This window comes from Arvicanthis niloticus, chromosome 14 (genome assembly GCF_011762505.2).
Source record: "Arvicanthis niloticus isolate mArvNil1 chromosome 14, mArvNil1.pat.X, whole genome shotgun sequence".
In the NCBI taxonomy this organism is placed as follows: Eukaryota; Metazoa; Chordata; class Mammalia; order Rodentia; family Muridae; genus Arvicanthis; species Arvicanthis niloticus.
The window spans coordinates 21,886,800-21,914,208 of record NC_047671.1 but is presented as its reverse complement, the minus strand read 5'-3'; the positions used below and the strand labels follow the sequence as shown (position 1 = coordinate 21,914,208).

The 27,409-nt window shown below is 45.4% G+C and overlaps 2 protein-coding genes across 4 annotated transcripts in view; one reads left to right on the top strand and one right to left on the bottom strand.

Moving 5' to 3' along the window:
- Gnal (G protein subunit alpha L) overlaps nt 1–4,911 on the top strand; it is a 135,388-nt gene extending 130,477 nt beyond the window's left edge. For both annotated transcript variants that reach the window (XM_034518570.2, XM_034518572.2), the window contains exon 12: nt 610–4,911. In XM_034518570.2, coding sequence (XP_034374461.1) covers nt 610–756 — 147 coding nt within the window. In that variant the 3' untranslated portion in view covers nt 757–4,911. The remainder of the gene's footprint in view (nt 1–609) is intronic.
- Mppe1 (metallophosphoesterase 1) lies at nt 3,104–23,097 on the bottom strand. 2 transcript variants are annotated; one of them, XM_034518573.3, is made up of 11 exons: nt 22,954–23,097; nt 21,515–21,598; nt 16,327–16,706; nt 12,818–12,926; nt 8,662–8,765; nt 7,773–7,847; nt 6,113–6,221; nt 5,911–5,979; nt 5,708–5,830; nt 4,907–5,047; nt 3,104–4,025 (listed from the first exon to the last, which is right to left on the bottom strand). In XM_034518573.3, the coding sequence occupies exons 3-11, from the start codon at nt 16,596–16,598 to the stop codon at nt 3,843–3,845; spliced, it is 1,185 nt and encodes a 394-aa protein (XP_034374464.1). In that variant the 5' UTR covers nt 16,599–16,706; nt 21,515–21,598; nt 22,954–23,097; the 3' UTR covers nt 3,104–3,842. The 2 variants fall into 2 exon arrangements, with proteins under 2 accessions (XP_034374464.1, XP_034374465.1); XM_034518574.3 differs by having other exon boundaries at nt 5,911–5,976.
- Nucleotides 23,098–27,409: the final 4,312 nt, after the last annotated feature.

Sequence of the window (27,409 nt, the reverse complement as noted above, 5' to 3'; positions counted from 1 at the left end):
ACACACACACACAACACACATACACCAGGCAACATTCTGCTGCTAGCCAAATCACCTGTGTGGAGAAGGAAGATCAATGACTGAGATACAGCCCATCACATGTGGATACTTAAATAAATTAGTTGCATGAGGTGTCTCAGGCCTGTGGTGAGGCAGGAGGATGGCTATAGCTCTGGAGTTCAAGGTTGATGTGGGCAGTATAGCTAGACTGTACCTCAAAATAAATATAAATTAATTGAAACTGAATTAGAGATCAGCTCCTCCCCCATCCCAGTGGCAGGCACTAGTCGCAGTAGCTACCACATAAATGGGCAGAATATATTTAGCTGAGTTCTTTTCACCAGAGCAACATAGACAGAGGCCAGTTCTGGAATTCTTAGCCTACCCTGCCCTCTCCAAGGCCTGCACTGCGTTTCAGCTCAGATTCAGTGCCTATGGCAAAGACAAGCTTGTCTGTCCTGGCACATGCTTGGTATCTAGAGAGTTTGTGAAGGCGGCAGCTGGTTAGCCTTAAGTCCTCTCTGGTCCCTATATAAAGTGTCCCCTAAACTATCCCCCCATTTGATTGCCCTGGGCCCTGTCATCCTAAACATAACACTCTTTTTACAGAGGATCAGCACAGCCACAGGTGACGGCAAACATTACTGCTACCCTCACTTCACCTGCGCCGTGGACACAGAGAACATCCGCAGAGTGTTCAACGATTGTCGTGACATCATCCAGAGGATGCACCTCAAGCAGTACGAACTCTTGTGAGGGCTGCCTACCCCTCCCCCTCCTCCTCACTGCCACCTCTCCTCCCTCTTGACTACCCCTTGAGGCGGTGTATCTCCCTAGCCTGCGTGTCTGTCCACCCCAAGCCATGGTAGGGCATAGTGAGTGTCTAGTGTCATCGGGCTGCCGTCTGTCCTGTCCTAGGTATGCCTACATGTGACCACCAAGCCTCTGGCTACCTCTGTTCCCCAAGGTTTGGTTCTGTGACTTTGTTTTCACTGGACTAAACAGCCTCCCACCGCCAATTTGTATCACTGCAAAGTCACCAACTCTCACTTGGGTGATACGGCAGTGGGTTTTCTCTGGGTGGGAATCTATTTATTCTTTGACTGAATGGTTGATGGGTTGAATCATCAGAGACAGCTTGGTGAGTGGGGAAATACATTGTTTTCAAGTTATCAAGCATGATCACAAAACCATCTGGACAGTACCATACACTTGATTTTTTTTCCCCTTTATAAAATGTCAGGCTACCAGGTGTCTGCCCCTTCTGGTCTGCATTGGCCCAAGGCTTAAAGTAGACCCAAGTCAGCAACAGAACAAGAGGAACTTTTTCAGCCACAGTTGCAATGGCTGTAAGCTTTGGGCACTTGTGTTAGAGCACTTCTTGGAGCCTTTTACACTTGGGCAGAAAACCTGCCACATTCACCACTGCAAATGGTGTCCTGTCTATAAACAAGGGGTTCTCTACACCTTCATGATAGCTGGGCATCGTCCTTCCTATCTTCTTTCTGTTGTTGCTTCACTAGACTGTACAGACCACAAGATGTAATACTCTTTTCTATGACTACTCAAGAAACCTCCTTGTAGAGTTCTGTGCCTTGGTGGCAGCCACACCTGTAAGGACACATGTCCCAACTGTGCCCAGCAGCTTGCACACAGCCTGCTGCTTCACAGTGGCAAATCAGTAGTATCTGTTCACCTTAGGATACCTTTATTGGGTTGGTACTTCTGGAAGACTCGTTGATTTTAGAATCACCCACTTCACCAGTAGTAAGATGCTGCTGCTATCATCCCAACACTGAAACTATCGCAGCTGCCCGCTTTTACTGCCCCGAACCTCAGCTGCTACAAACACTGGGACGACCCACTTCTGAGGCATACATTACAATCAATTCTTTCTTCAGGGTACTAAGGGGTCCCCCCCCCCAGCCCTGCCAAGATGAAATGTTTCTCATGACCCCTTCAAGTTCTGTAGGCAGGAGCAGGCCAACCATCCCTTAGTTAAGTTCTCTACACAGTCCACCAAACAAGAAACCAGTGGTCAGAGGAAAGCATAGTGGTGTCAGTGTTGTATATGACTGATGACAATAAGGATGGCGTCTTCTGAAGATGAAATACTGCGAAGCTACTCATCTCCTGTCTGTCTCTCTATCTGCGTTGCTAGGGATGAGCCCAGCACCTAGTGCATGCTAGGCAAGCAAGCGCTCTACTGCTAGTCCATATCCCCAGCCATCGCTCCAGCCCCCACAAAAGCCTTTATTTTAAATATAAAGACAAAATAAATGGCTGTCCCTCACATGTGTGAGATCTGCAAATGCAACCTCGAGTGACGGTAGGACACCTAGAAAACAACACGCTCACTCTGTCTAAGCCTGAGGCTTGGGAGGTGGGGGGTCATTCTCTTAGGCTTAAAGTTATCTGTAAAGATGTCCAAAGTTAAGTTCCTAACAGTACAAATAGGAAGAAGTAACAGCCTGCATTGCTCATTCATCTCCTTACTGTCGCTTCAAGTTTATTCTGTAAACCAGCATTGTAGAAATGCTCTAAAAACTCGCTCTGGCTAAGATGCTCTTCCATGGAAGGGCACAGCACATTCCTCAGCTCCTCATCGCTGTCTTCTCGTGCCACTCTGTAGCTTTGCACAAAACTTCCATCTGAAGCCAGGCAATGAGGGTGCACACCTTTAGTCTCAGCACTTGGGAAACAGAGGCAGGCAGATCTCTGAGTTCGAGGCCAGCCTGGTCTACAGAGTGAGTTCCAAAACAACCGGGGCTGCACAGAGAAACCCTGTCTCAAACAAAACAAGTTTCCATCTGAACTGAAACATGAAGTGACAGTGACTTCCAGTTCCCCTGCACTCTCAAAGCAAAGCAAGAAGAAAAACGTGCATACATACACACACACACACACACACACACACACACACACACACACAAGTGAGGTTTTATCCTATAGTGTACATTACTACCCAACAGTTCCCTGCTCACTAAATGACTATTGAAAAGTTCTGATGGGGCTGAATGTATACCCCCGATGAAGCATGTGCTTAGCTCAATCAAAAGAAAAGAAATATAAATAAAATTAAATCACTAGAAAAGATCCAGACTTCTTAAGAAAAAGAATGTGCTTTATCTGACAGAATTATTACGCCATTTGTTCTTAAATTCAAACATCCATATCCTTCCCGATTTTTTTTTTCAAGTTTTAATCATGAACAGGCATTGAGTTCAGATGCGATAACATGGTCTCCTGGAAAGAAAATTACATGTCCCCTAAAAATCCAACTCCATTAGCACAGATAGTCCCACACATTGAATCTGTACTTTTGAGCATATAACTTCATGATCTATAAGAAACTGAGAGCCACTTCATAGAAGAACAGTGAAAACCCAACCTTTAGGAGCACACATAGCTTTGAGTGTGCACCAAAGCTGCTGGGTCCTTCCTATAGAAGAAAGGGCTGTGTGTCACGCATGCGAGTGACAGTGTCCATGACATTTATATTCTATACAGGTGGAACCCTTAATTATACATATATTTCATGAAATGAAAAGATAAATTTGTTGCAGAGTACACATCCCATTTTTTTATAGCATGAGAACAATACAGTCAACCGTTTATACTGCAGTCACTGGCATTGGCAATTCAGAATCTCCATGATGTACATAGGAACAACCAACATTTGCCCTCCTCCGTGACTCACAGACTCAAGTCTGCTAATGAGTGGACAACTGTTTCCTTAGAAACAAACTGGCACTTGCTGGACTCCACCTCTGCTCCTCAAAGACCCCGCTGGAAGTCTTTGGCTTAAATTTATATGACCATAGGCAACAATCACTGGCCCTTCATCTTCTCATGTGCAACCTGCACAGTTTCCAACCAAACAGAAAAGATGACGGCAGATGCTCAAAGTGAACTAAGATGAGAATTGTGAGGAAGCCAGCCGCTGCGCCGTACATGGTCAGCACTGTGTCCTCAAACGGGAGGTAGCACTTGGAGAGAGCGTAATCTCTGGATGTCAGGCTGCCCTGAAGGAGAAATAGAAAGTTTATGCTGCAGGCTAAGTCCCAGGCATAAGTCTGACCTAGAGGCTGTCTTCTAGGTTCCCTCCTGTGGGTCTGGGAGGGAAGAACACTCTTTACCCAGGACCAAGAGGCTTCAAACATGACAAATCACCACTGACCACACAGGTACTGGCAAAACAAGCCAAAGATATGCTGGCTTGGGAAGAAGGTCCAGTATGCTGACCCCTCCATTAAAATACTTTCCGCACACAGTAGGGCAGCCCCAGAGAGAGACCAACAAGCGTCAGAGGAATGAGAGGATGAGTGTTTCCCTGCCATTGGATAGCAGAGCAGTCACCCTGTTGCCCAGAAATACCTCTGCACCTTCATAGGCTTTCCATTGTAGGCAGTGTGGGATCAAGGTAGCAAATGTTTTTACCTACTTGAACTTGAAAGCACAAAGGGCCTGCACCTTTCCATAGCTAGGACTATGGGGCAGTAGCCTAAGACTGGGTGCCAGAGCCCATGGTAACAAAGATGGCGTTCACCACATCAACACCTTTCACAAACTTGGAGATTCTGTAGTACCGTGTGCCTGGCACGCTTAGACAATGAGAAATGACCAAGTCTGCTAATGAGTGGACAACTGTTTCCTTAGAAACGAACGGGTACTTACTGGACTCCACCTCTGCTCCTCAGAGTCTCAGCCCTGAAGCTACATTCTGCCTATTTGTCCCCAGGAAGGCAACTAGAGACAGGTGGTGTATCCACTCAGAGTGCAAAGAGGGCGATTTATTTCTGGTTTTTGTGTGTTTTTCTAGATTGCAGCCATTAAGTAGTTGATGACTGTGTTGATTTCAATACTCAAGAAAGCTTTCAGATAAAAAAATAAAGGTTTACGTTACCATGATGAAGCTTGGGTTGTTTCTGTTCCTCCAACTGAAGGATGGGACGCTCACCTCGGGGGCTCCTCCGGGATGGAGCACCTCACAGGCATTGTGCGTGTGGCCACTCAGAACCAGACGAGGCCTGAGCCACCACAACAACTGACGGCCAAGGAAATGCATACAGACAGTTAGTGCTCTGACTGGCAGTAACACCCCCATGGCTTTGCCAGGACCACACCACTCATTCCATTCAAACACTAATCCTTAAGGCTTGTTTTCACTCAGATCCCCTACTCCTAGGAAACCTTAGAACCCACTCTTCCCATCACAGTATATATATATATATATATATATATATATATATATATATATATTTACAAATTTGTTTCATAACTATTTTTCACAAATATATTTATATTTAAAATATAAATTTACATTCACATTTAAGATTTGTATATTTACACTTTAATATGTATTTCTATATCATAATTCATAAATGTTATATGTTGTGTGTACATTTATTACATAGACATATTTGAGAAAGTACATTTCTAACTGAATCCCCAAAATTAGACTCTAAATTTCATTTGCACTCAATGCACTTACGTTGATTTTAAATCTTGCTAATGTAAAGATTAGCCAAGAATGTACTTTTCATTGCAATTAGGTCTACCAAAGAAGGGAAAGGGAACAGATTGGGCAGAAATCTGAGATGGTGTCAAAGCCCTCCCTGCTCTCTGCAGCTGGCAACCACAAAGGCTCTGTATGTCCACTAGCTGTCCCCATGTGACACTGGCATGAGGTTACATCACCACAAACCTTTTGTGAGGCCTCCCGAGAAAGAACATCGTATTTCTCCTCAAAGGGGACGTTTTTTTCCTCTGGAGGAGCTGCATCTTCACCAGAACAATTAGCATCGCTGGCCCGGTAGAGTGGGTAGTGCTGTCCAAATGAAGCTGACGTCAGTGATATTCTCAGAAGCATTGGGTGGCAACTGCCCTTAGACTCCTCCCCCAGCTCACCTGCAGCAACACAGGGGCGGACAAGGGGAGCCGTGGCTCATGGTCACACTGGCTGGATCCCTGCACCTGCTGGTCAGGAGTCACCTTGTTAACCATCAATCTCAGTGGTTACCACTGAGAGAGGAAAAAGGAGCTGGGTGACCAACAGCCAGTGCCCCTGACTGTGGCGCCTTTGGGAGACATGAGTGCAGAGGTCTCCTACCTCTTGGGAGCAATTCAATTTACGAGAGATCTCTCTGAGTTCAGCTTCCTCTTCAGAGCATATGGTACAACCATCCCCTTCCATTGCAACGCTGTTGACCATGACAAAACTGAGGTGGACAGGGGCAGGCAGAGAAGGTCAGGCCACTGGACACGTGTGTGCCTCATCCCATTGTCCCCATGGAAATATCACGCATCCACAGTGTAATGAAACAAGCCCAAGAGCAGCTTAATGCCAGCTAAACTGTGAGTTCATATTGGTGAAACAAAAATAGCGTTATATCCAAGATACAATGAAGCTCCACTCATTTCTGCTACTCCAAATGCAAGACCAACTTGTAACTTGTAGGAAATCCTACAAGACAGAAGCCATGAGGTCTGACTAGCTCTCAACCCAGCATCCAGTTAGACTCATAACCTTGGGCAAGCTCCTGAGCCTGTGTCACCTGTGCAGGTGTGCGAAAGACCAAGAAGTCTACACCATCAGCTAAGGACCAACGGGTGCTGACGTGGGCTTGGAAAATCCCTAATGTAGAGGAAGGTCATTGGCTAACCTCTACCTTGTTACATTTATATGGACTCCCATAAAAATATGCTTTTATTTCCTGTTTATATAACTACCTAGACATGAGAAAGGTACCTGTCAGCCGGTTGCTTAAAATGTAAACAGTTTTTGGTATAAGGAGCTGACATGGCCTGAAATATGGTGAGCAGGTATAAATTCTGAAGCACTACAGTTAGGCAGAGGTGACTCAATGACATCAGTCCTGTGGCTATATGAGAAAGGAAGGCACTGCTGAAGAGAATGTCCTCTACCCACCCTCACCCCCACCCACCATACATTCATCACCAGATCTTACAGTGAGGGTCTCAATACAGTATGATTAGCAGAGTTCTGGGACCACAGAGGGAGGGGCAGGATTAAAACAGAAGATGTTCCCTCCACTGTGTGGACTAGGGCCGGGCACACAATCTAAGAGGCTGTACTGTCAACACAAAGCCAAAAAGGGTCCAGAGAGGCCCTGCTTATGATCTCATAGGGGTGAGGCATCCAATGACCAGAGTAAGGGCAAGCTGCTCTCTTTAAAGGTCAAGACTGATGAACTAGAGAGAGCTACAGAAACACCTGGATACACCTGACACCAAATGTCAGGATGCCATACCTATCAGAGTGACATTCATAAAGATGGTCCAAATACATTTGGATTAAATGAGAAGATGCTTCAAGATGTACAGTGACATGTGCCCACAGTCCCAACTTAGGAGTTTGTCACTGCAAGAGCAACATAGAAAGATCTTGTCTGCAAAAACAAAACAAAAAGAACCACAAAAGCACCTTTATAGAGTGGGACAGTGCAGCTAGAGCGCCACGCCCACACTGAGCGGGCGGAGTCATAGACTGACCCGTTCACTGTGGGTGGTTCTAGGTTTTCCATCCTCAGTTCCCACAGTGACTTTCAATCAGCAAGCAAGGTACAAGCTAACACAGAACACGGGTCTGACCATGTGACAACCACCTTTGAATGACAGTGGATTTGAGTTCAGTGGAAGGGTCGTCGTAGGCTCTGAGCTTCACCCCTCAGGACCTCACTAAAAAAAAAAAAAAAAAAAAAAAAAAAAAAAAAAAAAAAATTTCATCTGAATTCATAAATAATACTTACTTAACTCCTTTCAGAGAGAACAGCTTTTCAGAGCCGAACACTTTCTCAAATCGCTTTATTCTGTATTTACTCATCCTGTATCCAGTTATAAAAAAGAAACACATTTCAGGTCAAGCCGAATTACCATGAACACAAAAAATAACTTCCATAAAAATGGCATTATTAACTGGACCCAGGCAACTGAGGATCAAAGGTCAAGTCCACTGTTAATCGTGAGAGGGGGCAAGTTACTTAGCTCCCTGGGACCCCAGTGGGACAATAAGTAACAGCACAGGAAAGGGAGGAGTTAAGGTACAGAAAGTACTTACAGTGACTGGCACATGAGCTAGCACACTATAGTGGGAGCTAGCAAAGGGTATGAGGACTTGTTGTCTGACTTCTAAAATAGTCTGACACTAAATGTACATTATAATCCAGAGATTGAAGGCGGGGGGGGGGAGGGAATTGCAAGTTTGAGGCCAGCCTGAACTACATAGTAAGACTGAGTCTCAAAATAGCTGGGTGTAGTGACTCCTTTAATCCCATCACTTGGGAACAGAGGCAGGCAGAGTTTGAGGTGATCCTGGTCTACGTAGTGAGTTCCAGTCAGTCTGAACTACACAGTTAGACCCTGTCTCAAAAAATTAATTAATTAATTAATTATTACATTTTAAGTTAATTCTCCTCATGGCGCACACAGCTCGTTCAGGCCAGATAGCTGTTAAAGGTGTAAATAGGCCAAGATTTTTTTAATTCCTTAAAGAGCCTCCATTTCAGAACGTACACCTTTGATGGAAAGCAAATGTCTTCAGTAAAGCACAAATAAGGCTTCCCTTACGTTTCAGCAACTTTAAACTACCAATGGTTGAGCGAACAGTCTCAAGGCAGGCTTTCTTCTCACGCTACTTACTGGTAGTGGAAGCCAACGTCATGATTGCCAATGACCACCTTTAGCTGCACATGGCTGCCATGTCTGAACATTCTCTGAAACCTCTGCACGTCATCCGCCCAGGCCTGAGGGAACGAGAACCACAGCTGAGAACCTCAAACCCTCTTCCCTCTGCCAGAAACAGGATCCTGCCCCGACCCCCAAGACAAAGTTTTAATTCTTTTTGATAAGGCATCCATTAGCAGCTGTGGTAAATACAGGCGAGTTTGCCACAATAAGCTGAGGGATTTTCCACTTACGGACTCCACACTCAAGGAAGTCAGGATCATGACTTAAGACACAGAAAAAAAACGTCGGGAAGAATCATAGGAAGCAGAGTTAGGTTTAATTTTTTTTTAAAGTTTTTAGATTTATTTATTATATATAGTGTTCTACCCACATGCATGCCTGCAGGCCAGAAGAAGGCACCAGATCTCATTATATTTGGTTGTGAGCTGTTGTGCTTTTGCTGGAAATTGAACTCAGGATCTCTAGAAGAGCAGCCAGTGTGCTCGTAATCCCTGAGCCATCTCTCCCCTGAGCTAGGTTTATTAAGTGTCCACATTATAGATTTAAGAGAAGGAAGCCGGGCGGTGGTGCACATGTCTTTAATCCCAGCACTTGGGAGGCAGAGGCAGGTGGATTTCTGAGTCCGAGGCCAGCCTGGTCTACAGATTGAGTTCCAGGACAGCCAAGGCTATACAGAGAAACCCTGTCTCAAAAAACAAAAAACAAAAAAGAGAGAGAGAGAGAGAGAGAGAGAGAGAGAGAGAGAGAGAGAGAGAAGGCATTGATGAGAGGGCATGCAAGAGACTTGACAGCTATGGTTTTGTTATTTTTGAACTCATATTGTACAAAGGATGTCAAAAAAATAAGTTTTAAAATTAGGTAAGATAAACACAAGCTACTTTATGTATTTCTCATCTTGAAGAATTTTCATTGTCAGGCATGGGCTTGTTATAATTCCAACATCCCAGACACTAACATGGGAAGATCACGCTAGTTGAAGTTTTAAGCCACTAAACTAACTTAAAATGTTTATACAGTGAGTTTCAGAGCAGCCAGGGCTAGACCCTGTCCAAAAACAAAAAATAAAGAAACAGAAATTTCCTTTTATAGATGAAATTGTAAGGTAGATTATGAAGACTACTGTTCAAGTTCAGTGATGAGAGGAAAAAGTTGGTAGGTGTCCTGGTTTGTTTCTGCTGGGATAAAACACAGACCAAAAGCAACTTGGGAAGGGAAGGGCTTATGTTAGTGTACATTCATCAAGGGAAGCTAAGACAGGAACTTGCAGCAGGAACCCAGAGACAGGAACTGAAGAGTCAACCACCAAGGAACAATCATGACTGGCTTGCCTCTAAGCACAGGCTTAGTGTGCTGTCTGGTTTTCAACCTGACACAAGCTGGAGTTATCCGAGAGAAAGGAGCCTCCCTTGAGGAAATGCCTCCATAAAATCCAGCTGTGAGGCATTTTTTCAATTAGTGATCAAGGAGGGGGAGACCCCAGCCCATTATGGGTGGTGCCATTCCTGCACTGGTAGTCCTGGGTTCTATAAGAAAGCAAGCTGAACAAGGCAGAAGAAGCAAGCCAGTAAATAACATCCCTCCATGGCCTCTGCATCAGCTCCTGCTTCTTGACATGCTTGAGTTCCAGTCCTGACTTCCTTTGGTGATGAACAACAATGTGGAAGTATAAACTGAATAAACCCTTTCCTCCCCAACTTGCTTCTGGGTCATGATGTTTTGTGCAGGAATAGAAACCCTGACTAAGACACTTACCCTCAGCTACCTTTCTTATACAACTCAAGATCACTTGTCTGGGGGTGGCTGTGCCCACAGTGAACTACCCACCCCCTACAAGCCCTCCATCAGTTAGCAATAAAGAAAAAATGTTCAAGGGTCAATCTGAGGAAGATAATATCTGAAGTGAGGTTCCCTCTTCCCACATGTCTCTATAGTTTGTCAAGGTTCCAAAACCTAACCAGCACAACAGGGTTAACTGCAAAGGTCAAGTACATGCTGATCCTAAGCGAGGATGATCCATTTACTGATTTAACACTCTCCTTTGAGAGCTCCAAGGAAAACAAGTCTTATCTCTTTGACAGTCCTCCCTTATAGATTTTAAGTTTTTGACTCTCGGGCCATAACAGATTATTGGGGAGATGGCTCTGCTACTTTTGCAGAAGACCTGAGTCTGATTCCCAGAATCCCCATAGCAGCTTACAACCATCTGTAGCTACAGTTCCAGGGGATCTAACACCGTTTCCCAGTCTCCGAGGACACTGCATACACATGGTGCAGGCAAAGACTCATATGCATAAAATCTTTAAAAGGAAGAAGAAGGAAGGGAGGAGGAGAGAGGAAGAAGGAGGAAAAGGGAGAGGAGGAGGAGGGGAGGAGGAAAAGAAGGAAGAAGGAGAAGGAAAGAGAAGGGAGAAGGAGAAGGAAGGAGGAGAAGGAGAACGAGAAGGAGAAGGAAGGAGAAGGAGAAAGAAGGAGGAGGAGGAGGAATGAAGAAGAGAAAGAAGAAAAAGAAGAAGGAAGAGGAGGAGGAAAAGAAAGGAGGAGAAGAGAAGAAGAAGAAGAAGAAGAAGAAGAAGAAGAAGAAGAAGAAGAAGAAGAAGAAGAAGAAGAAGAAGAAGAAATGAAGAGAAAGAAGAAAAAAGAAGGAGGTAGAAGGAAGAGGAGGAGGAGGAGGAAGAGGAGGAGGAGGAGGAGGAAAAGGAAAAAAGAAGAAGAAGGAGGAGGAGGAGGAGGAATGAAGAGGAAGAAGAAAAAAGAAGGAGGAGGAGAAGAAGAAAAGAAGAAGGGGAGAGGAAGAAGAGGAGAAGGAAGAGGAGGAGGAGAAAGGAGGAGAAAGGAGGAGAAAGGAGGAGAAAGGAGGAGAAAGGAGGAGAAAGGAGGAGAAAGGAGGAGAAAGGAGGAGAAAGGAGGAGAAAGGAGGAGAAAGGAGGAGAAAGTATTTTATGGTCACCACAACATGAGGCGTTGTATTAAAGGGTCACAGCATTAGGAAAGAAGAGAACCATTGGCTTTTTTGTTTCCACACATTTAATTATAAGAAACATTACAATGGTTTAGACAATGAGTCCAAAACTAGTCCAGGCTCTCTTAAAAATTATTTTATGTTTTGTTTGTTTGTTTGTTTGTTTGTTTGTGTCAGAGTTGGTTCTTTCTTTCCATCTTGTAGGCAGCGGAGCACCTTTCCCTAATGAGTTCTTTCCAACCCCAAAGACTTTGTTTTAAAAGCTTTTAGACCGTTCTTGCAAATGTCACTGGATTCATGAATATTTCCCAATTAAAAACTCCTTCAAAAAAACCAAAAACAAACAAACAAAAAAAACAGTGTCGGAAGACTTTCAAATCAACAGCAAGGGCATTCCTTTTCATTTGTTTTAGGAACATACTAAGCAGAGCACTGGGAAGGTTCTCTCATTTGTGCAAAGCCCTGCATCACCCCCATACCTAGCAGCCGTCTCGGAGCCCCAGATGCAGGGGAACCTCACATGGGTCCCTGTGGCTCCTTCTGCATCTCTCACTCATAGAAAGGAGAGCAGAGTACAGTGGTGTGTAACTAATTCCCACAACGTACAGCTAAACGGGGATAAAGCTCGGGGCTGGAATGTAGCTTAGTAGTAGAGCACTTGCCTAGCACACTCAAGGCCCTGGGTTCAATCTCCCGTGTCACCAGAGGAAGGGAAGTATATGAAGTTAACTGTCCATCTCAACATCTATCCTGTAATCCTAGTCACAGGTAAAATAACACTGTCTTGCCTATTTCTACTTTTCCCCAGGAGGTTATAGGACCACATTCCAATTATATAAATAATGTCAGCCTAACTACCCATTTCCAACATAGATAAATAAAAGATTACCTGGCCTAACACAAGACTAGCATTGAGCAGGAACTCTAAAGATCTCCAAGATAGACTGTATTTGGTGCCTAGGGAGGCAACAAAGGGCCTCATACATGTTAAACGCCCATCCCACCAGTGAGCGACATCCCTGACCATAGGACTATGCATTCCCATCATCAGAACTAAGAAAACCTCCCAGCTCAAGCCATTAGCACTTCATGGACTGTCTGAACTGCCAAAGTAAAATCCTCGAGGTAGAATTAGAACCCAGGTCCTACCTGGGCGGAGCTCCACTTCCCTTCATCAAAGATGTCTCCCAAAATGAAAACAACTTCCGGTTGCAGCAACCACAGAGCTGTCTGAAAAGCTCTCTCCATTTGCCACTCCCTTGAGAGAAAAAAAAAAAAAATCAGTCTGTTTTTTTGGGTGAAGGAAGCTACTTGGGCCTGCTCAGCAATTTGGAAGGTGAAGTAGCCTGGTGTGTGGCCCTGGTGTGTGGTACTACAGCTCTTCAATCCCAGTAAAGAGGCAAGCAGATCTCTGAGTTTAGGGCCAGCCTAGTCTACATGGCAACTTCCAGGGCAGCTAAAGCTACACAGTGAGAGCATGTTACAAATAAATAAGTTAATTAATTAATTAGCAAAGCCAAATAAAAAGTGAATTAAATGGTCTCTGTCTCCCATGGCTCTAATCTTGATTTGCAACCCTAAACTTTGGAGCAACCAATAGGTTTGCATCTGGTCAAATTTAGGGAATTTTAAGGCTGCCTTCCCTTACCCTCAAGTGCCCTGAAGCCGTCAGTCCAACAAGAGAACCCAGGGATTTGAAAGGCCTTAACCACTTCTAGAGAGGCCTAGTAGGTTTACACCACACTGAAAAGATGGCTTGCAGTCTAAGACTTTTTTTTTTCTTTTTTCAGGTTTTGTGTGTGTGTGTGTGTGTGTGTGTGTGTGTGTGTGTGTGTGTGTGTTGGGCATGCAGGTTTTGTTTCTTTCTTTTCTTGTTATTTAGGCATGCAGGCTCTGGACCTACAAACCCAGATCAAGCTTCCCTTCTTAAAAAGACCTCAACTTCAGTGTTACAGGGAAACAAAGAAAGAAACCACAACAGTAAATCCAGTCAATTTCAGAGAGACGTGATCACCCGGAAGGTGAGAAGGGATACGGTCTGACAGGCAATGGCTTAAATGCCCAGCACTATCTGTTGGTGAGTGGAGCCTGGAGAATATTACCACTCTGATTTCCAATTTCTTCCTTAGTAATGAAAACAAATTAAAAAAAAAAAAAAAAAGGAGAAGAAGAGGAGGAGAAGGAAGAAGAGGAGGGCAGGAAGAGGATGAGGAAGAGAAGGAAGAGAAGGAAGAGGAGGAAGGGAGGAAGGGAGGAAGGAAGGAGGAAAGAAGGAAGGAAGGAAGGAAGGAAGGAAGGAAGGAAGGAAGGAAGGAAGGAAGGAAAGGAAGGAAGGAAGGACACTGTTGCCAACATTGGGGTGTGTTCCTGTCATGGCAAGAAGACCATAAGTTCAAGGATAACATGAACTACATAGAAAGACTGTTTTCAAAAAAAATTATTTTCTTTACTAAGAATGGAAAGCGCCCACTTTCGAGGATTAAATTAGTTGGTGCTTGGAGAGTGTCAGCAGCGCACAGGCACAAGAGAAGTGCCAGGCTCCTTAGTCTGCCCCGCCTCTCTCCTCACCAACTCCCCCTGAAGTCACTGTCCTACAGACCCCCCCTCGTCATTACAGCCCTTGCTCCCACTCCTCCAAACAAGAATGTTATGCCTTACTGTACAGAAACAAAAGAAAGGTGTTTTTGTTTTGTTTTAATCAGAGTAATTTTCAGACCCCCAAGTATTTGGTATACATTATTACTTAAAGGTTTGTCCTTCTGGAGCCAGAGATGGCTCCATGGCAGAACGTCAGTGCAATAGCACTGGCAGATGAGAAGGAAAAACTACCCAGAGGGCCTGACCTCACAAGTCCCAGTCAAAGCCCAGGAAGTACAGCTTCACTCTGGTCTTCCCTAGCTCATGTCCCCATTGGCCAGAACTCTTCATAGAAGGACCTGGCATCCCTCACCCTTCTTTCCCTTTTCCCCTTTCTCCCCACACTGGGAACATCTATATCCTTCGTACTCTGCCAATCTCAGGTCACCGCACCTGCAGCATTCACATAATACTACCTCTTGAAGGAATGCTCACACTTTAGAAAACAACTGAGCTATAGTGAGGAGGGTTACAATTGGATCTGCCATGTTTCCTGAGAGCTCACATGTGACAGGTTTGGTTGTCCACTGATGGGCTTTGGAAATGGCTAGATCCTAAGGGTTTGAGAATCACCAATATAGCAAGTCCAGAGTGGATTTGTAGTATGATGGAATCATTGGGAAGTGTGACCTAGCAGGAAGGAATAAGCCAATAGGGACCTTGTTCTCGGCCCCTTCCTGTCCCACTTTCTGCTTCCTGTCCAGGGTGAACTGAGCAGCTCTTCTCTGCAACCTCCTCCATGGTGACACTCTGCCTCACTTCAAGGCCAGAAACAAGAAAGCAAGCACTGGCAATCTGAGCCGCCGCAACTATTAACCAACATAAACATTTCTCCTCTTAACTTGTGTCAGGTATTTTGTCTCGGGGATGAAAAGCTAAGACAAGGGATGGCTGCAGGATAAAAATGGCTGCCGGGAAGAGCCGTCAATGCCTCGGTCACAGGAGCCAACTCCAGTGTTTACCCAAGATGAAAGAATTTTCAAAATGTGGTCCACACTGGGCCTGTAATCCCAGCCCTGGAAAGGCTGCTAGGATTGCCAAAATATAAAGCCAGCCTGGGCTTCACAGTGAGTTTAAAGCCATCCTATGCTCCACAGTAAGTCTCTGTCTCAAAAAGTAAACAAAAATGTGAGGTCCAGACAAGGGAATATGGTTCAGTTTTTCAAAGGAATGAAATCCCGGCATGTCTACAACATGGGTGAACCCCGGGGGACATTGTGCTAGGTGACTTGATATAAACCAGTCACAGAAAGAAATGCTGTGTGGTTCCTCTTATATGTGATGACTACAGTGGCCAAGTTCACCAAGGCAGGAAGCACAGTGGTGGCTTCCAGGGACAACAGTTGCCGTTCAAAAGGAAAACATCTGGGAGTGGGTAGTGGCAACAACTGCACAGGAATTTGGACAGGCAAACGCCACCGCAGGCATGTGCAAAACCAGACAGTGATAGGATGCATTGTACATTTTACATCAGTTCGACGTAGAGAACAAGAAAAGCTTGCTATTGCAAAAACAGATTAAGCTGCTGCTGCAGGTCAGAGTTGAAGAGGCAAGACCTTACCTGTCCTCGGGGAGACAGGCACAGACCTGCCTCATGCCTCTGGCTGCACAGAGAAGCCAAAAAACCCAATGTGCTCAAACTCACATACCACCAAGAGGAAAAAGAACCACCAATGCAGAGCTATATCCTCCTGCCCAGGGACCTCTCCCTCATCCCAGAGGCTGTGTGGGTACCTTCCTCACACAGCTATGGTTTCCTGTACTAACCCAGTAATTGACACAGAGGCAGGACTTACAGACTCGCCAAACTCCCAGAACTAATCAGCAGCCCGGACCACACTATAATTACAGGGCTTTGCATATAATAGGTACTTAAAAATTAGTAGGAGAAAAATTCAAGTCCTACACATCTTTAGAAGGAAATGTGGCTACCACGGGAAGCTTCCCAGCTGACCTGTGGGGGGAAGGCCATGCCTTCCTGCACACTGAATTCCAGAAGGATTCCCAGTTTCCCTCCTTACCTTCGTAATTTGTCCAGCCAGTGACCTCTTATCTCCCCAAGTAAGTGAGTGTCAGCCAGAAACATGGCTTTCACTACAGGCTCCTGCCTACCGCCATGGGCTAGCGTCTTCACCTCAGGCCAATGGCACCGAAAGAGGACCAGGTAATAGATGAAATATTCACAAAAGAGAAGCACGGAGATAATGACAACTGTGAGTTTCAGCAACAACGCTCTCCTCCTCCTCAACGGATGGAAGTTCTGTCTTCTCAGCCCCCATCCGACCAGAGCCATGTCTCCTGCCCAGGAGTTGCCAGCAGAAGAAAATCAAGTCCATCAAGAACCCACGATGGAAACCTGAGGAGAGTAATAGTGGAGACAGGATCCAGTCCCAAGCTGTTCCTACAGGGAAACAGGAAAAAAAAAATAACCCTGAAACTTGATTGTGCATGTTTCCACAAAGACGGTTTGCTCTGCAAATTAGTGTTGAAAGTCCCCATGGCCTTCTTTCATATGACCTGATGTGCCAGAGCTTTTCTGAAGGATGCTTAGAACGTTTCTGTGCTCATCCTGAATCTTGGCTAACTTTGCACACTGTGAAGGAAGCAGTTTTTTGAAACATCCAAGTAGCACACTGTAGAAGAATATTTCCCCCACTAGAGTTTACAAGAAACTGGGTAATTTGGGAGGAGCTAATATGGGATGAGTAAGGAGAGGAAGAGGAGGAGCTAGAGAGGAGAGAGGCAGGACGTAGGATCCATGGAGAACCATGGGTCTAGGACCATCCTGGGTAACAACTTATATCTAGGTTAGTTAATTGGGTAACACCTCCAATTGTGTGGGCATCTTGTTAATTGAGCATTACCAAACATATAAAGCCTTTGGATAATCTTTAAGCATTAGAGTCTCATTTCTACCAGGTACCGCATGGATGGTGGGATAGTCAGGGCTCAGCCAAGCATTGTGGAGACAGTGTGGGAGATTGGCAGAGCCATCTCCCATGCTGGCATCTCGTGGGTACAAGGGCCAGCGCTTTGGCCGGCCTGAGCCACAGTCAGAGTTGAGCAGTGGCGGGAGCACACCTCCGCTCATGGCCATAGACCTTGCCTAGTCGAGAAGATGGTGGCCCTGATACAACAAGCTAGATCCGGTTCTGCCAGTTTTAATAGCACAGTTGATGAAAAGATGCTCTGAGATATGTTACAAGCTTCATTCTAGCTGCTGCAGAATTTCCCAGCCTGTGCTCAAGATGAGGGAGTGGCCCAGTAGGCCACAGAGAGCCTGGATATCAGAGAAGCCATGACAGGAGATGAGGCCATGGCAATGGCCAGACATCCCAAATGAGCCAAGAGAGAAAAGAAAGCCACGTCTGTACAGCTGGCTTTTAGATATGAATCCAGGAACTACACTGGTTCATAGACATGGAGTCAAGAACACACTCATTACTAGATGGTTGACAGTTACCTCTGCAGACTCCAGGCTTTGGGACCTATTCACACTCAAAACATAGAAATGAAAGTGTCTGGTTCAGCCAGGCAGTGGTGGCACAAGCCTTTAATCCCAGCACTCGGGAGGCAGAAGCAGGTGAATCTACATGAGTTTGAAGCCAACCTAATCTACAGAGTGAATTTTAGGACAGCCAAGGCTACACAGAGAAACCCTGTCTAAAAAAAAAAAAAAAAAAAATTTAAGTGTCTGGCTCATTTCACAGTGGCGTTCTGCACTGAACCATAATACAGATATGAAAGACTGAAAACCTTATCCAAAGAAAAATAGAGGCCAGGTGTGGTGGTACATGCCTTTAATCCCAGCGTTCTGAAGGCAGAAACAGGTGGAGCTCTGTGAGTCTGAGGTCAACCTGATCTACATAGTGTGTTTCAGGCCAGCCAGGACTACACAGTAAAGCCTGTCTAAAAACAAAAAAAAGCAAGCAAGTGAGCACATACTTGGAACTATTATCCAAAGTTAACAAACAAACCACCTCAGAGTTGGAGATGCCTTGGAAAATGGAGAAATGAGAAGTTTCTGCAGCTACTCAGAGAGACCAGTGGCCACCTGCAATTCTTACTTTGTAGCTGTTAAAAAAAAAAAAGAAAGAAAAAAAAAAAAAAGACAAGAGATTGGGGATAAAAATTGGTTGCCCTGGAAAGTCTCTTACTCACCAGGGTTTATTTGGGGTTTTGTAGTGGGAATTGAACTCGCAACCTTGTCTACTCTATATTCATCATGCACCCAACCACAGAGCCACACCCCATCCCCTCATTCCTCTGCCTTCATTTGAATGACACCATTTATGTTAAGTATTTGATTGAAGAGGTCATAGCAAGCATGTTATATATTAAGTACAACCTTTCCCCCAAAGGATAGCCTTGCCTGCAATGTGGAATCAACTTCTCCTCCTAGAACCTTTCTCAGAAAACCCACAGCATCATTATCACCAGATGGCGATGCACTGTGGCCGCCTGCATTATCTTGTCTACTGATTATCCCACAAGTGCCAAGGGACCAGACTCACCATAAACACACTCTCTCTCTCTCTCTCTCTGTCTCTCTCTCTCTCTCTCTCTCTCTCTCTCTCTTTCTCTCTTTCTCTCTCTCTCTCTCTCTCTCTGTCTCTCTCAACTAGGGACACTTTTAAGTGTGGAACAATAGCATGAATAATCACAGGAACAAGGCCATGATGTGTGTGGACGAGGAAAAACAACAACACAGCTCTCACATGGAGAGGAATAAGAGATAGCTTATTATAAAGCTATCTATGTCTGATCACAGCCCAGGAACCCCAAATACCACATTCCAATGTGGTGACAGTTTCACAAAGGTTTTTAATGGAAACTGAACAAAGAGACTTTCAAAATACATTGGTGGGAGCCTCAGGTAAGTATGCAACTGAAAAGCTGGGAATCCCCTGCTGTCGGGCTCAGATGTTATCTGTTGACATTCTTAGCTTTGGGGTTACTGGAAGTCAGGGTGTCTTGTTCTTATATACATCTGGATGTTCTATTGACCATGGTGTCAGAGACATCATGACCAAGGCAAGTCTTATAAAAGAAAGCATTTAACTAGGAGCTTGCTTACAATTGCTAGTACTGAGTGGATGCCAAGAATGAGAGAGCAGCCGGCCCCCATCTGTCACCATCTGGCCTGTCACACTGAAGAACCAAAGACATTGAGGTAAGAGCACCTGTGTGACCTTGCTGTGGATTCTCACCTGGCTGACACTCCTCAAATGGCAACTTGATAATTACTACACTACACCTACTTCCTCTCACCAGAGAAGCCTGTTTGAGCAGTTGTGACTAAGGACCTATGGGGGGGGGGGTTATAAGCAAGTAGGAAGAAGGAAGCTGGAGAGTGGGTGTCAGTGTAGGACAGACACAAAGGTGCAGGCCTCCAGCTTCTCTGCACCAAACTCAGGACAAAGGCGCTGACACAGCTCAACCTATCCAGTGATTCCAGTCAGCAGGTCCCACTCACTCTGCTGCAGGACCTAACCTGTAAGACCTCAATGCAGAGGAATACACAACAGCAAAGGAGAAAGTTCTATGCCTGCCTTCAAATGACTACCTTCTTTCCCACAGAGGGGAAAAAAAAATCAGACTCGAACCCACCTGATGAGAGGAGGCTTAGAGGCAAGGAAAGAAAAAGGGACAGGGAGATAGAAGACGACGAAAAGAGACCAGATTGTCCTGAAAAGAGACTAGCATGCTACTGCTGCTCCATATTCCCATGAGGAAAACCTTAGGACCATGTAAATCATCTCCAATATAATATGATCATTGGGGTGGGGGAGGGAGGCTAGGGTTGGTGACTGTAATTCTAGCACTTCGGAGGCTGAGACAGAAGGATTGCTCTAAAGCCTGCCTGGACTACGTGGTGAAGCCAGCTGGGGATACAGAGAGACAAACATACCCTTGGATGACTTCAGACACTAGATCCTTAAACTAAATCATTTTTCTTCCTACCCTCAGACTTCCTGAACTCATATTTTAGTGTTGTCTACAGTATTATAGGCAAAAAATGCCCCTGCTTCCCAGTCCTGTAGAGATAACAGAAAGCGAGAGGACTTCATTCTCTCCCTAGAAATAGCATCACCAAGGCCACCATGCCTTTTTAAATAGTATAAGAGGAAAAAGAAAGAAAGAAAGAAAGAAAGAAAGAGAGAAAGAGAGAAAGAAAGAAAGAAAGAAAGAAAGAAAGAAAGAAAGAAAGAAAGAAAGAAAGAAAGAAAGAGAGAGAAAAAGGAAGTGCTCATAATCCTAGCCTCAGGAAGCTGGGGCAACCACAAGTAAAAGTCAGCCTGACCAACTTAGTCAAACTCTGATTCAAAATAAATTTCAAAATAAATTTTGCAAAAGCCTTTGGGTTTATGTCAGTGGTACAGTGTGTACCTAGTATGCACCAGGTAGGGGCTCAATCCTAACACTAGAGTGTGTGTGTGTGTGTGTGTGTGTGTGTGTGTGTGTGTGTGTGTGTGTGTAGAATATATATCCTTCCTCCCCCACCTTGCAAAATTACCTGACACTGAGAAATTTAAAAACAAAACTATAGTCATAGCAACAAGTAGAGAGACAGAAGTTACTCCGGTTTGGCTTTGACAAAACGGTTTAGAGACTGTTAAGTAGGTACACAGAACAATTTTTTTCATCCAGTATATAACTCTACAGAGGAAAAGCCAGGCTCATTCACCCTTAGGAGGAAATAATAACAACCATCCATTGAGCCTCTTTGGGAAAAGTTTTCTGAAAGAAACAAACAGAAAACTGAAGTCATTTCTTGGTTCACCCATCCCCATGCACTCCATTGATCCAAGCATGTGGGAAATCATAATCCTAACTAAAAAGGGTCTGAGGTTTGACTTTAATTTGTGTGTGTGTGTGTGTGTGTGTGTGTGTGTGTGTGTGTGTGTTTTCCTGAAGATGAAATTCAGGACTTCAAATGCTAGGCAAACACTCTAACAGACCCTGCTAACACAGGGAAGGAAGGAGGGACAGAGGGAGGGAGAGGGAGGGGGAAGAGGAAGTATGCCCGCCGGGGCCACAAGTCAACTGGGTTCACCTGAAAGGGGGGCTGGGAATGAAAGGGGAAGGAGGGCGAGAAGAGATGAGGCCAAGACAAAGTTCTCTGATCAAGGCCCCCAGTGTGCTGTCCCTGACAAGGAAACACCTTTGTAAACCCTGCTTGCCCAGAGAGTCAACAAGCCGCCTCACCTTTTAAAGAATGCTACTCCTAGACCGAGTTGGGTGCCAAGACTCCAGGTTGGCGGCTGCATTCCAAAATCAGACTACAGTCATCTGAAATAAAACCAAAAAGAAAAACAAAAAAAGAAAATGTGTTTTGATGCTAAAATGGATTTTATTTAGTGAACTATTAACAAGCGACCTGACTGTTCAAGTGAAAAGAAAGATGATTTTTTTTTTTTTAATGACTGTCATTATGTTGTCAAAACCTACTCTTTCTAGGGCTGGGAATATGGCTCAGTAGAGAACACTTTTGGTTCCTCGTATGGCAATCAAGTCCTCTTAGTTCAGTTTTTATATGATGACTACAGCCATAAGCAACTTGGGAGGAAAGGCCTCATTTGGCTTACATATCTCTGGTTACAGTCCACTGAGGAAAAAAAGTCAGGAACCCGGAGACAGGAACTGAGCAGAGACCATGGAAGAACACTGACTTTTCCCCCCTTGCTTGCTCACTTTGCTTTTATATCCACCTGCTCAGGAGTGCCTCGGTGGGCAGGGCCCTCCCTCATCAAACATTAATCAAGAAAAATACCCCACAGACTTGCCTACAGACCAGTCTGATGGGGATGAGGGAATGGCGCACTTTATCTGTTAAGATTCCCTCTTCTCAAATATATCTAGGTTTGTGCCAAATTGACAAAAACAACCATTACACAAGTCTTTTGAATTATATAGAACGTGCTTATATGAAACATACAGAGCACTGTTCTAGATTCCACAACACATACGAATTGCCACAACCTACAACTGAAAGCAAAATATTTTCCTTCGCTGGCTTATTCTTAACTTCAAAGCTATCATCAAATATTTAATCCCTCCCCCAAAACGACATAAAAATTAATACTTAAATGCACATCTCTTGATTGTTTATAATTTTAAATATATTATTAACACAAGCTCATCGATTGCTATTTACATGTGAAAATTTGTATATTGAGTAATCTTCTAAATGATTTTTTTTTTCCAATTTGAGGAGTAACTGAGATAGCTCTACACCTCTCTCGGTGAATAATGTTTCCAGAAGCTGTTTATTCAGAGGTTTAATTTGCTGGGATACAGGAGCCATGAAGCTCCGAACACTTAAAAAGAAACGGCAGTCGACCTTGAAGTGTGCATGTGGCAGGGCCGCAAAACCCACTCTTTTACCTTACTTTATCCCTGCGCTTTGCAGGGCGCAAAACCGTGGAAGCAAAGACTCAGGCCACCCGCCCTGGGACCTCGATTGCGGCCATGAAGGACCCGGGCTGGAGCTGCAGTCCCAGAGCTGGGTAGGGAGCCCCGGTGTCAATCATTTGGGAAACCTGGAGCCCTCCAAAGCCGGCGCCCCGCGTCGTGGAACGTCAGCTGCGGGAGGCTCCACAGCCGGCGTTTGGGAAGAGCGGATGCGAATAAAGATGGAAACCTACGCATGGCTGCGGCGGCGGGCTCGCGGGGGCCATCCTCCGGGGACCGCCTGGGCCCTTCCCGGGACTTGGGACGGCGGCGCCTCCGGGAAGTCGCAGCTGCACAGGGGGCGGCAGGAAGGAGCGGCCAGACGTCGGTGGGTGATGTGCGAATGGAGGACCGGCTCGTTGGGGACCGAACCGCGCGCCTGGGGACCGCGGGGCCTGCGCGCTGCGCAGCGGCCAAGGTGGCGCCCGCCGCCCCGCGCCCTGCGGCCAAAGTCCCAGCCCTGGTGGCAGCTTCTCAGTAATCAGCTCAGGAAGCCGCGAGAGTCCTTCCGGCCGGCAGCCACGGGCCACTATGTCTTCTGTCTTTTGTCATCTCCCGAGCCTGGCAAGGTGTCTTTTTTGGAAAAATACCCAAGGAAGGCGTCATGTGTAAATAAACCGGTCAGGAGCTTATTGTGGGGGGTTATTGTGGGGGATTTGTTTTCTTTTCATCGAGCAAAACGCAGCATGTTTAACTTAGGGTTTCGCACTTCCGCTATTTGAAATAATTCTTACAATAAGCCTGCAAGAAGAAGAAGGGAAAAAAAAAAGTGCACCAAGGTCATTAACCGGTCCTTCAAGCAGCACATTCGGCGCAGGCTTGAGAAACTATGTACTGGCTTCCAGCCAGAAAATTGCGGGTCAGATCCTGCAAATCTGAGTGTTTTGTAGAGTAAGCCTCAGGGTGACAAATCAGAACAAAATGCCTGGGATGCCTTAGGAAAGCAGTAAATGGTCGCTATCTACTCAAAAAAGACTGTAGACTTTTCAACTGTGTTCAGGCGAGCAACTTTTAACATCACCAAAGTAAGCATTGCGTACACCCAAACTGATGCAGTGCGTGGAGATACGGGCGTGGGATGGTGTGGGGTTAGGTGGGGGGTGGGGGGCTAAATCCAGACAGTTTAAGAGCTTAAGAAATAACGGAGCGGGGCTTGTGAGATGGCTCAGCGGTTAAGAGCACTGACTGCTCTTCCGGAGGTCTATGAGTTCAAGTCCCAGCAACCACATGGTAGCTCACAACCATCCATAATGAGATCTGATGCCTTCATATGAGCCAGCAGGGGCCGGGAGCGAGTGGGGGCTGGAGCAGGAGGGAGAAGGGGAACGGAAAAAAAAGAAAAGAAATAATGGAGCCAAGTGAGTAAGCTTGCTGGATAACACACCTGGAAGCCATCAGCCAGAATCAGAAAGCAGAACTCCTGCAAACTATAAACAATTTTTATTCAAAAGTAAAAGTCAAGCCACTGGGCGTGGTGGAACACTTTACAGTCTCAGCTTTCTACCAGGCTAAGACAGTTAAGTTCCCAGTCGGCCAACAGCCTTGGTTAAATAGCAACCCTGGCTCAATTTTTTCCTTAATTTACATAAAAATTTTAAATGACACCAGGAAAAAGGGACAGGGTCAGAGGGAGAGCTGTTATAAAGGGACTTGAGATACAAGTTAGCAAAATGTAGTTTGTGAGCTTTAGCCCCCCACCTAACGCCACACGATTTGATACAAAGATACTCTTACTACATTTATTTACACCCCCCCCCAGTTCCCCATCAGAGTGCGCATGTGCACACCACAGCTCACCACTGGTTCAAAAGTAGTGAGAGGACAACTTACCCATGGTTCTCCTATTCTTCTTCCTCCTCTTTCTTCTCCTCCTCCTCCTCCTCCTCCTTTTTCTTCCTCTCCCTCTCCCTCTTTTTTTTTCTCCTCTTCCTTCTCCTTCTTCTCCTCCTCCTCTTTCTTCTTCTTCCTCTTCCTCTTCCTCCTCTTTCTTCTTCCTCTTCCTCTTCTTCATCATCCTCTCCCTCTCTCTTCTTTTTCTCCTCCTCCTCCTCCTTCTCCTCCTCCTCCTCCTCTTCCTCTTCCTCTTCCTCCTCCTCCTCTTTCTTCTTCTTCTTCCTCATCCTCTTCCTCTTCTTCATCATCTTCTTCTCCCTCTTCCTCTCCCTCTTTCTTTTTCTCCTCCTCCTTCTCCTCCTCTTCCTCCTCCTCCTCTTTCTTCTTCTTCCTCATCCTCTTCCTCTTCTTCATCATCTTCTTCTCCCTCTTCCTCTCCCTCTTTCTTTTTCTCCTCCTCCTTCTCCTCCTCTTCCTCCTCCTCCTCTTTCTTCTTCTTCCTCATCCTCTTCCTCTTCCTCTTCTTCTTCATCATCTTCTTCTTCTCCCTCCCTTTCCCTCTCCCTCTCCCTTTTTCTCCTCCTCCTCCTTCTCCTCCTCTTCCTCCTCCTCCTCTTTCTTCTTCTTCTTCCTCTTCCTCTTCATCATCATCTTCTTCTCCGTCTCCCTCTTCTTCTTCTCCTCCTCCTCCTCCTCCTCCTTTTTCTCCCTCTCCCTCTCCTCCTCCTCCTCCTCCTCCTCCTCCTCCTCCTCCTCCTCCTCCTCCTTCTTCTTCTTCTTCTTCTTCTTCTTCTTCTTCTTCTTCTACTACCATATGGTTTCCAGGGATCAAACGCAGGTCATCATACTTGGCTACAAGTGCTTTACCCACTGAGCAGTCCTGCTGCTTTTTTTTAAAGACATTTTTAACAGATTGAGAAATGCAAACATAGGCTGGACGATAAATGGCATAGGAGAATTATTAGTTATCTTGCCAGAGCACACTTTTGTGATCATGTTTTTGTTTTGGTTGAGACAGGGTCTTGCTTTTTAAAACATGCTGGCCTTGAACTTACAGTCCTCAGCCTCAGGCATAGTAGAATCATAGGTGTGTCAAGTTTTCCTAGGAGTCCCTATCAGAGAAGTATTCGGAAGTATTTACAGGCAAATGATGAGATTTCTGAGGAGGGACGTTAAAGTAGAAACAATACAGGCACCAAGCTTAACACTGAAGCAACAAGACTACACAGGCGTTGTATGGCAGAATCATGACCCCACAAGGTGCCCGGATTCCAGTCTCTATGGATATGCTACCTTGTGTGGCAAAGGGACCTGTAAAATGTGGTCAAGGTGAAGTCTAGGGAATGTGGAAATCCTCCTGAATTAGCAAAGTAGTCACAATCCCATCCTTTGGGGTCTAATCACAAGAAAGAAACCTTCTCTAGCCTTGTGAGAGTGGAGAACAGGGCTGTAACAACAATGGAAGGGGGAAAGGGAGATTTGAGATTTGGTCTGGCCAATTTTACTAAAAATGCAACTAACGCCAGGCAGTGGTGGCACATCCCTATAATCCCAGCACTTGGGAGGCAGAGACAGGAGAATTTCTGAGTTCGAGGCCAGCCTGGTCTACAGAGAGTTCCAGGACAGCCAGGGTTATACGGAGAAACCCTGTCTCAAAAAAAAAAAAAAAATGAAAACAAAAACCAAACAAACTAACAAAAAAAAAAAAGACAACTAAAAGTTGTGTAAAAGTTTTACTCCAAAACTGGGTCCTTTTTCTCCTTAGCATTATGGAATCAGGAACAAGACCCAGGCCCTGTAATAAGCCACAAAGAATAAGAGAAAGGGGCTAGGGAGATGCTCAGTGGATAACAGTGCTTGCTGTACAATCGGAAGGCCTAAGTTCAAATCCCCAGCAGAGCATAAACACTCAGGTATGGCTGTTTATACCTGTAACCCCAGCATTGAGGGCCAGGATAGGCAGATCCCAAGAGCTCACTGGTAATGACAATGTTCTGCATCAGTAAAAGACCGGAGAGGAAAATATAAGGGGGAGAGTAATAGAGAAAGACACTGGGCATCTTGCTCTGGCTTCTGTGAGTGTATGTGCACCTGCACACTCACCTGCATGCACCACCCAAAAATAAAAAATAAGGCATGTGGGCTGTGCGTGGCCATGCACACTTGTAACCCCAGCACCTAGGAGGTAGCAGCAAGACAATCAGGAACACATGGTCATCTTTGTTAGATATGCCCATACCATCAGGTAAAGCACCTCCATTTTAATGACGGATGACAGCTGAAAGAAATTTGGTTCTCAGCAGTATCTTGTTTCTCTAGATTATTGATTCCCTACCCTGCAGACTCCCAGTAATGGTCACCACAAAAGATGTTTATCTATTACCTGGCAGTCTCTAACTGACCACTCCCTGATTACCACTAGCAACAACAGACCAAAAAAGGAGTTTTCTGTCTCCTACCCTCTGCTGTCCTCTAAAACCTGTAAGAAGGGACACAGCCACCCCAACTCTCTGCCACACAGGCCTGAAGTCCCTTCAGAGCCATCATGCTGCCCTCTATGCTTGCTTGTCTATGGTGTTGGTGTCTCTTCTAATAAGTCTTTTATAAAAGGACAGCCTATCTCAGTAGCCCCATGGAACTGGAAATACAGAATATTTTAATTTTCAGCCACATACAGATGTCCAGGCCAGCCTGGAGAACAGCAAGAATGGGAAGCAGGCAGGAATCAACTTCTTAAGCCCCATAAATGTGCAGATTGCAGACAGAGAGAAAAAGAAACTTGGGGGGGTGGGGGTTGGTATAGGCTAATCGAGGAGA

Excerpts from the sequence above, each read along its gene's own strand:
- Mppe1 (XM_034518573.3), bottom strand. The coding sequence starts at position 16,598 with ATGGCTCTGGTCGGATGGGGGCTGAGAAGACAGAACTTCCATCCGTTG. Across the intron at positions 12,927-16,326 it reads TGGCTGGACAAATTACGAAG|GGAGTGGCAAATGGAGAGAG; the intron begins GTAAGGAGGGAA and ends TTTTCTCTCAAG. Across the intron at positions 5,048-5,707 it reads CTCGGGAGGCCTCACAAAAG|TTGTTGTGGTGGCTCAGGCC; the intron begins GTTTGTGGTGAT and ends CTTGGCCGTCAG.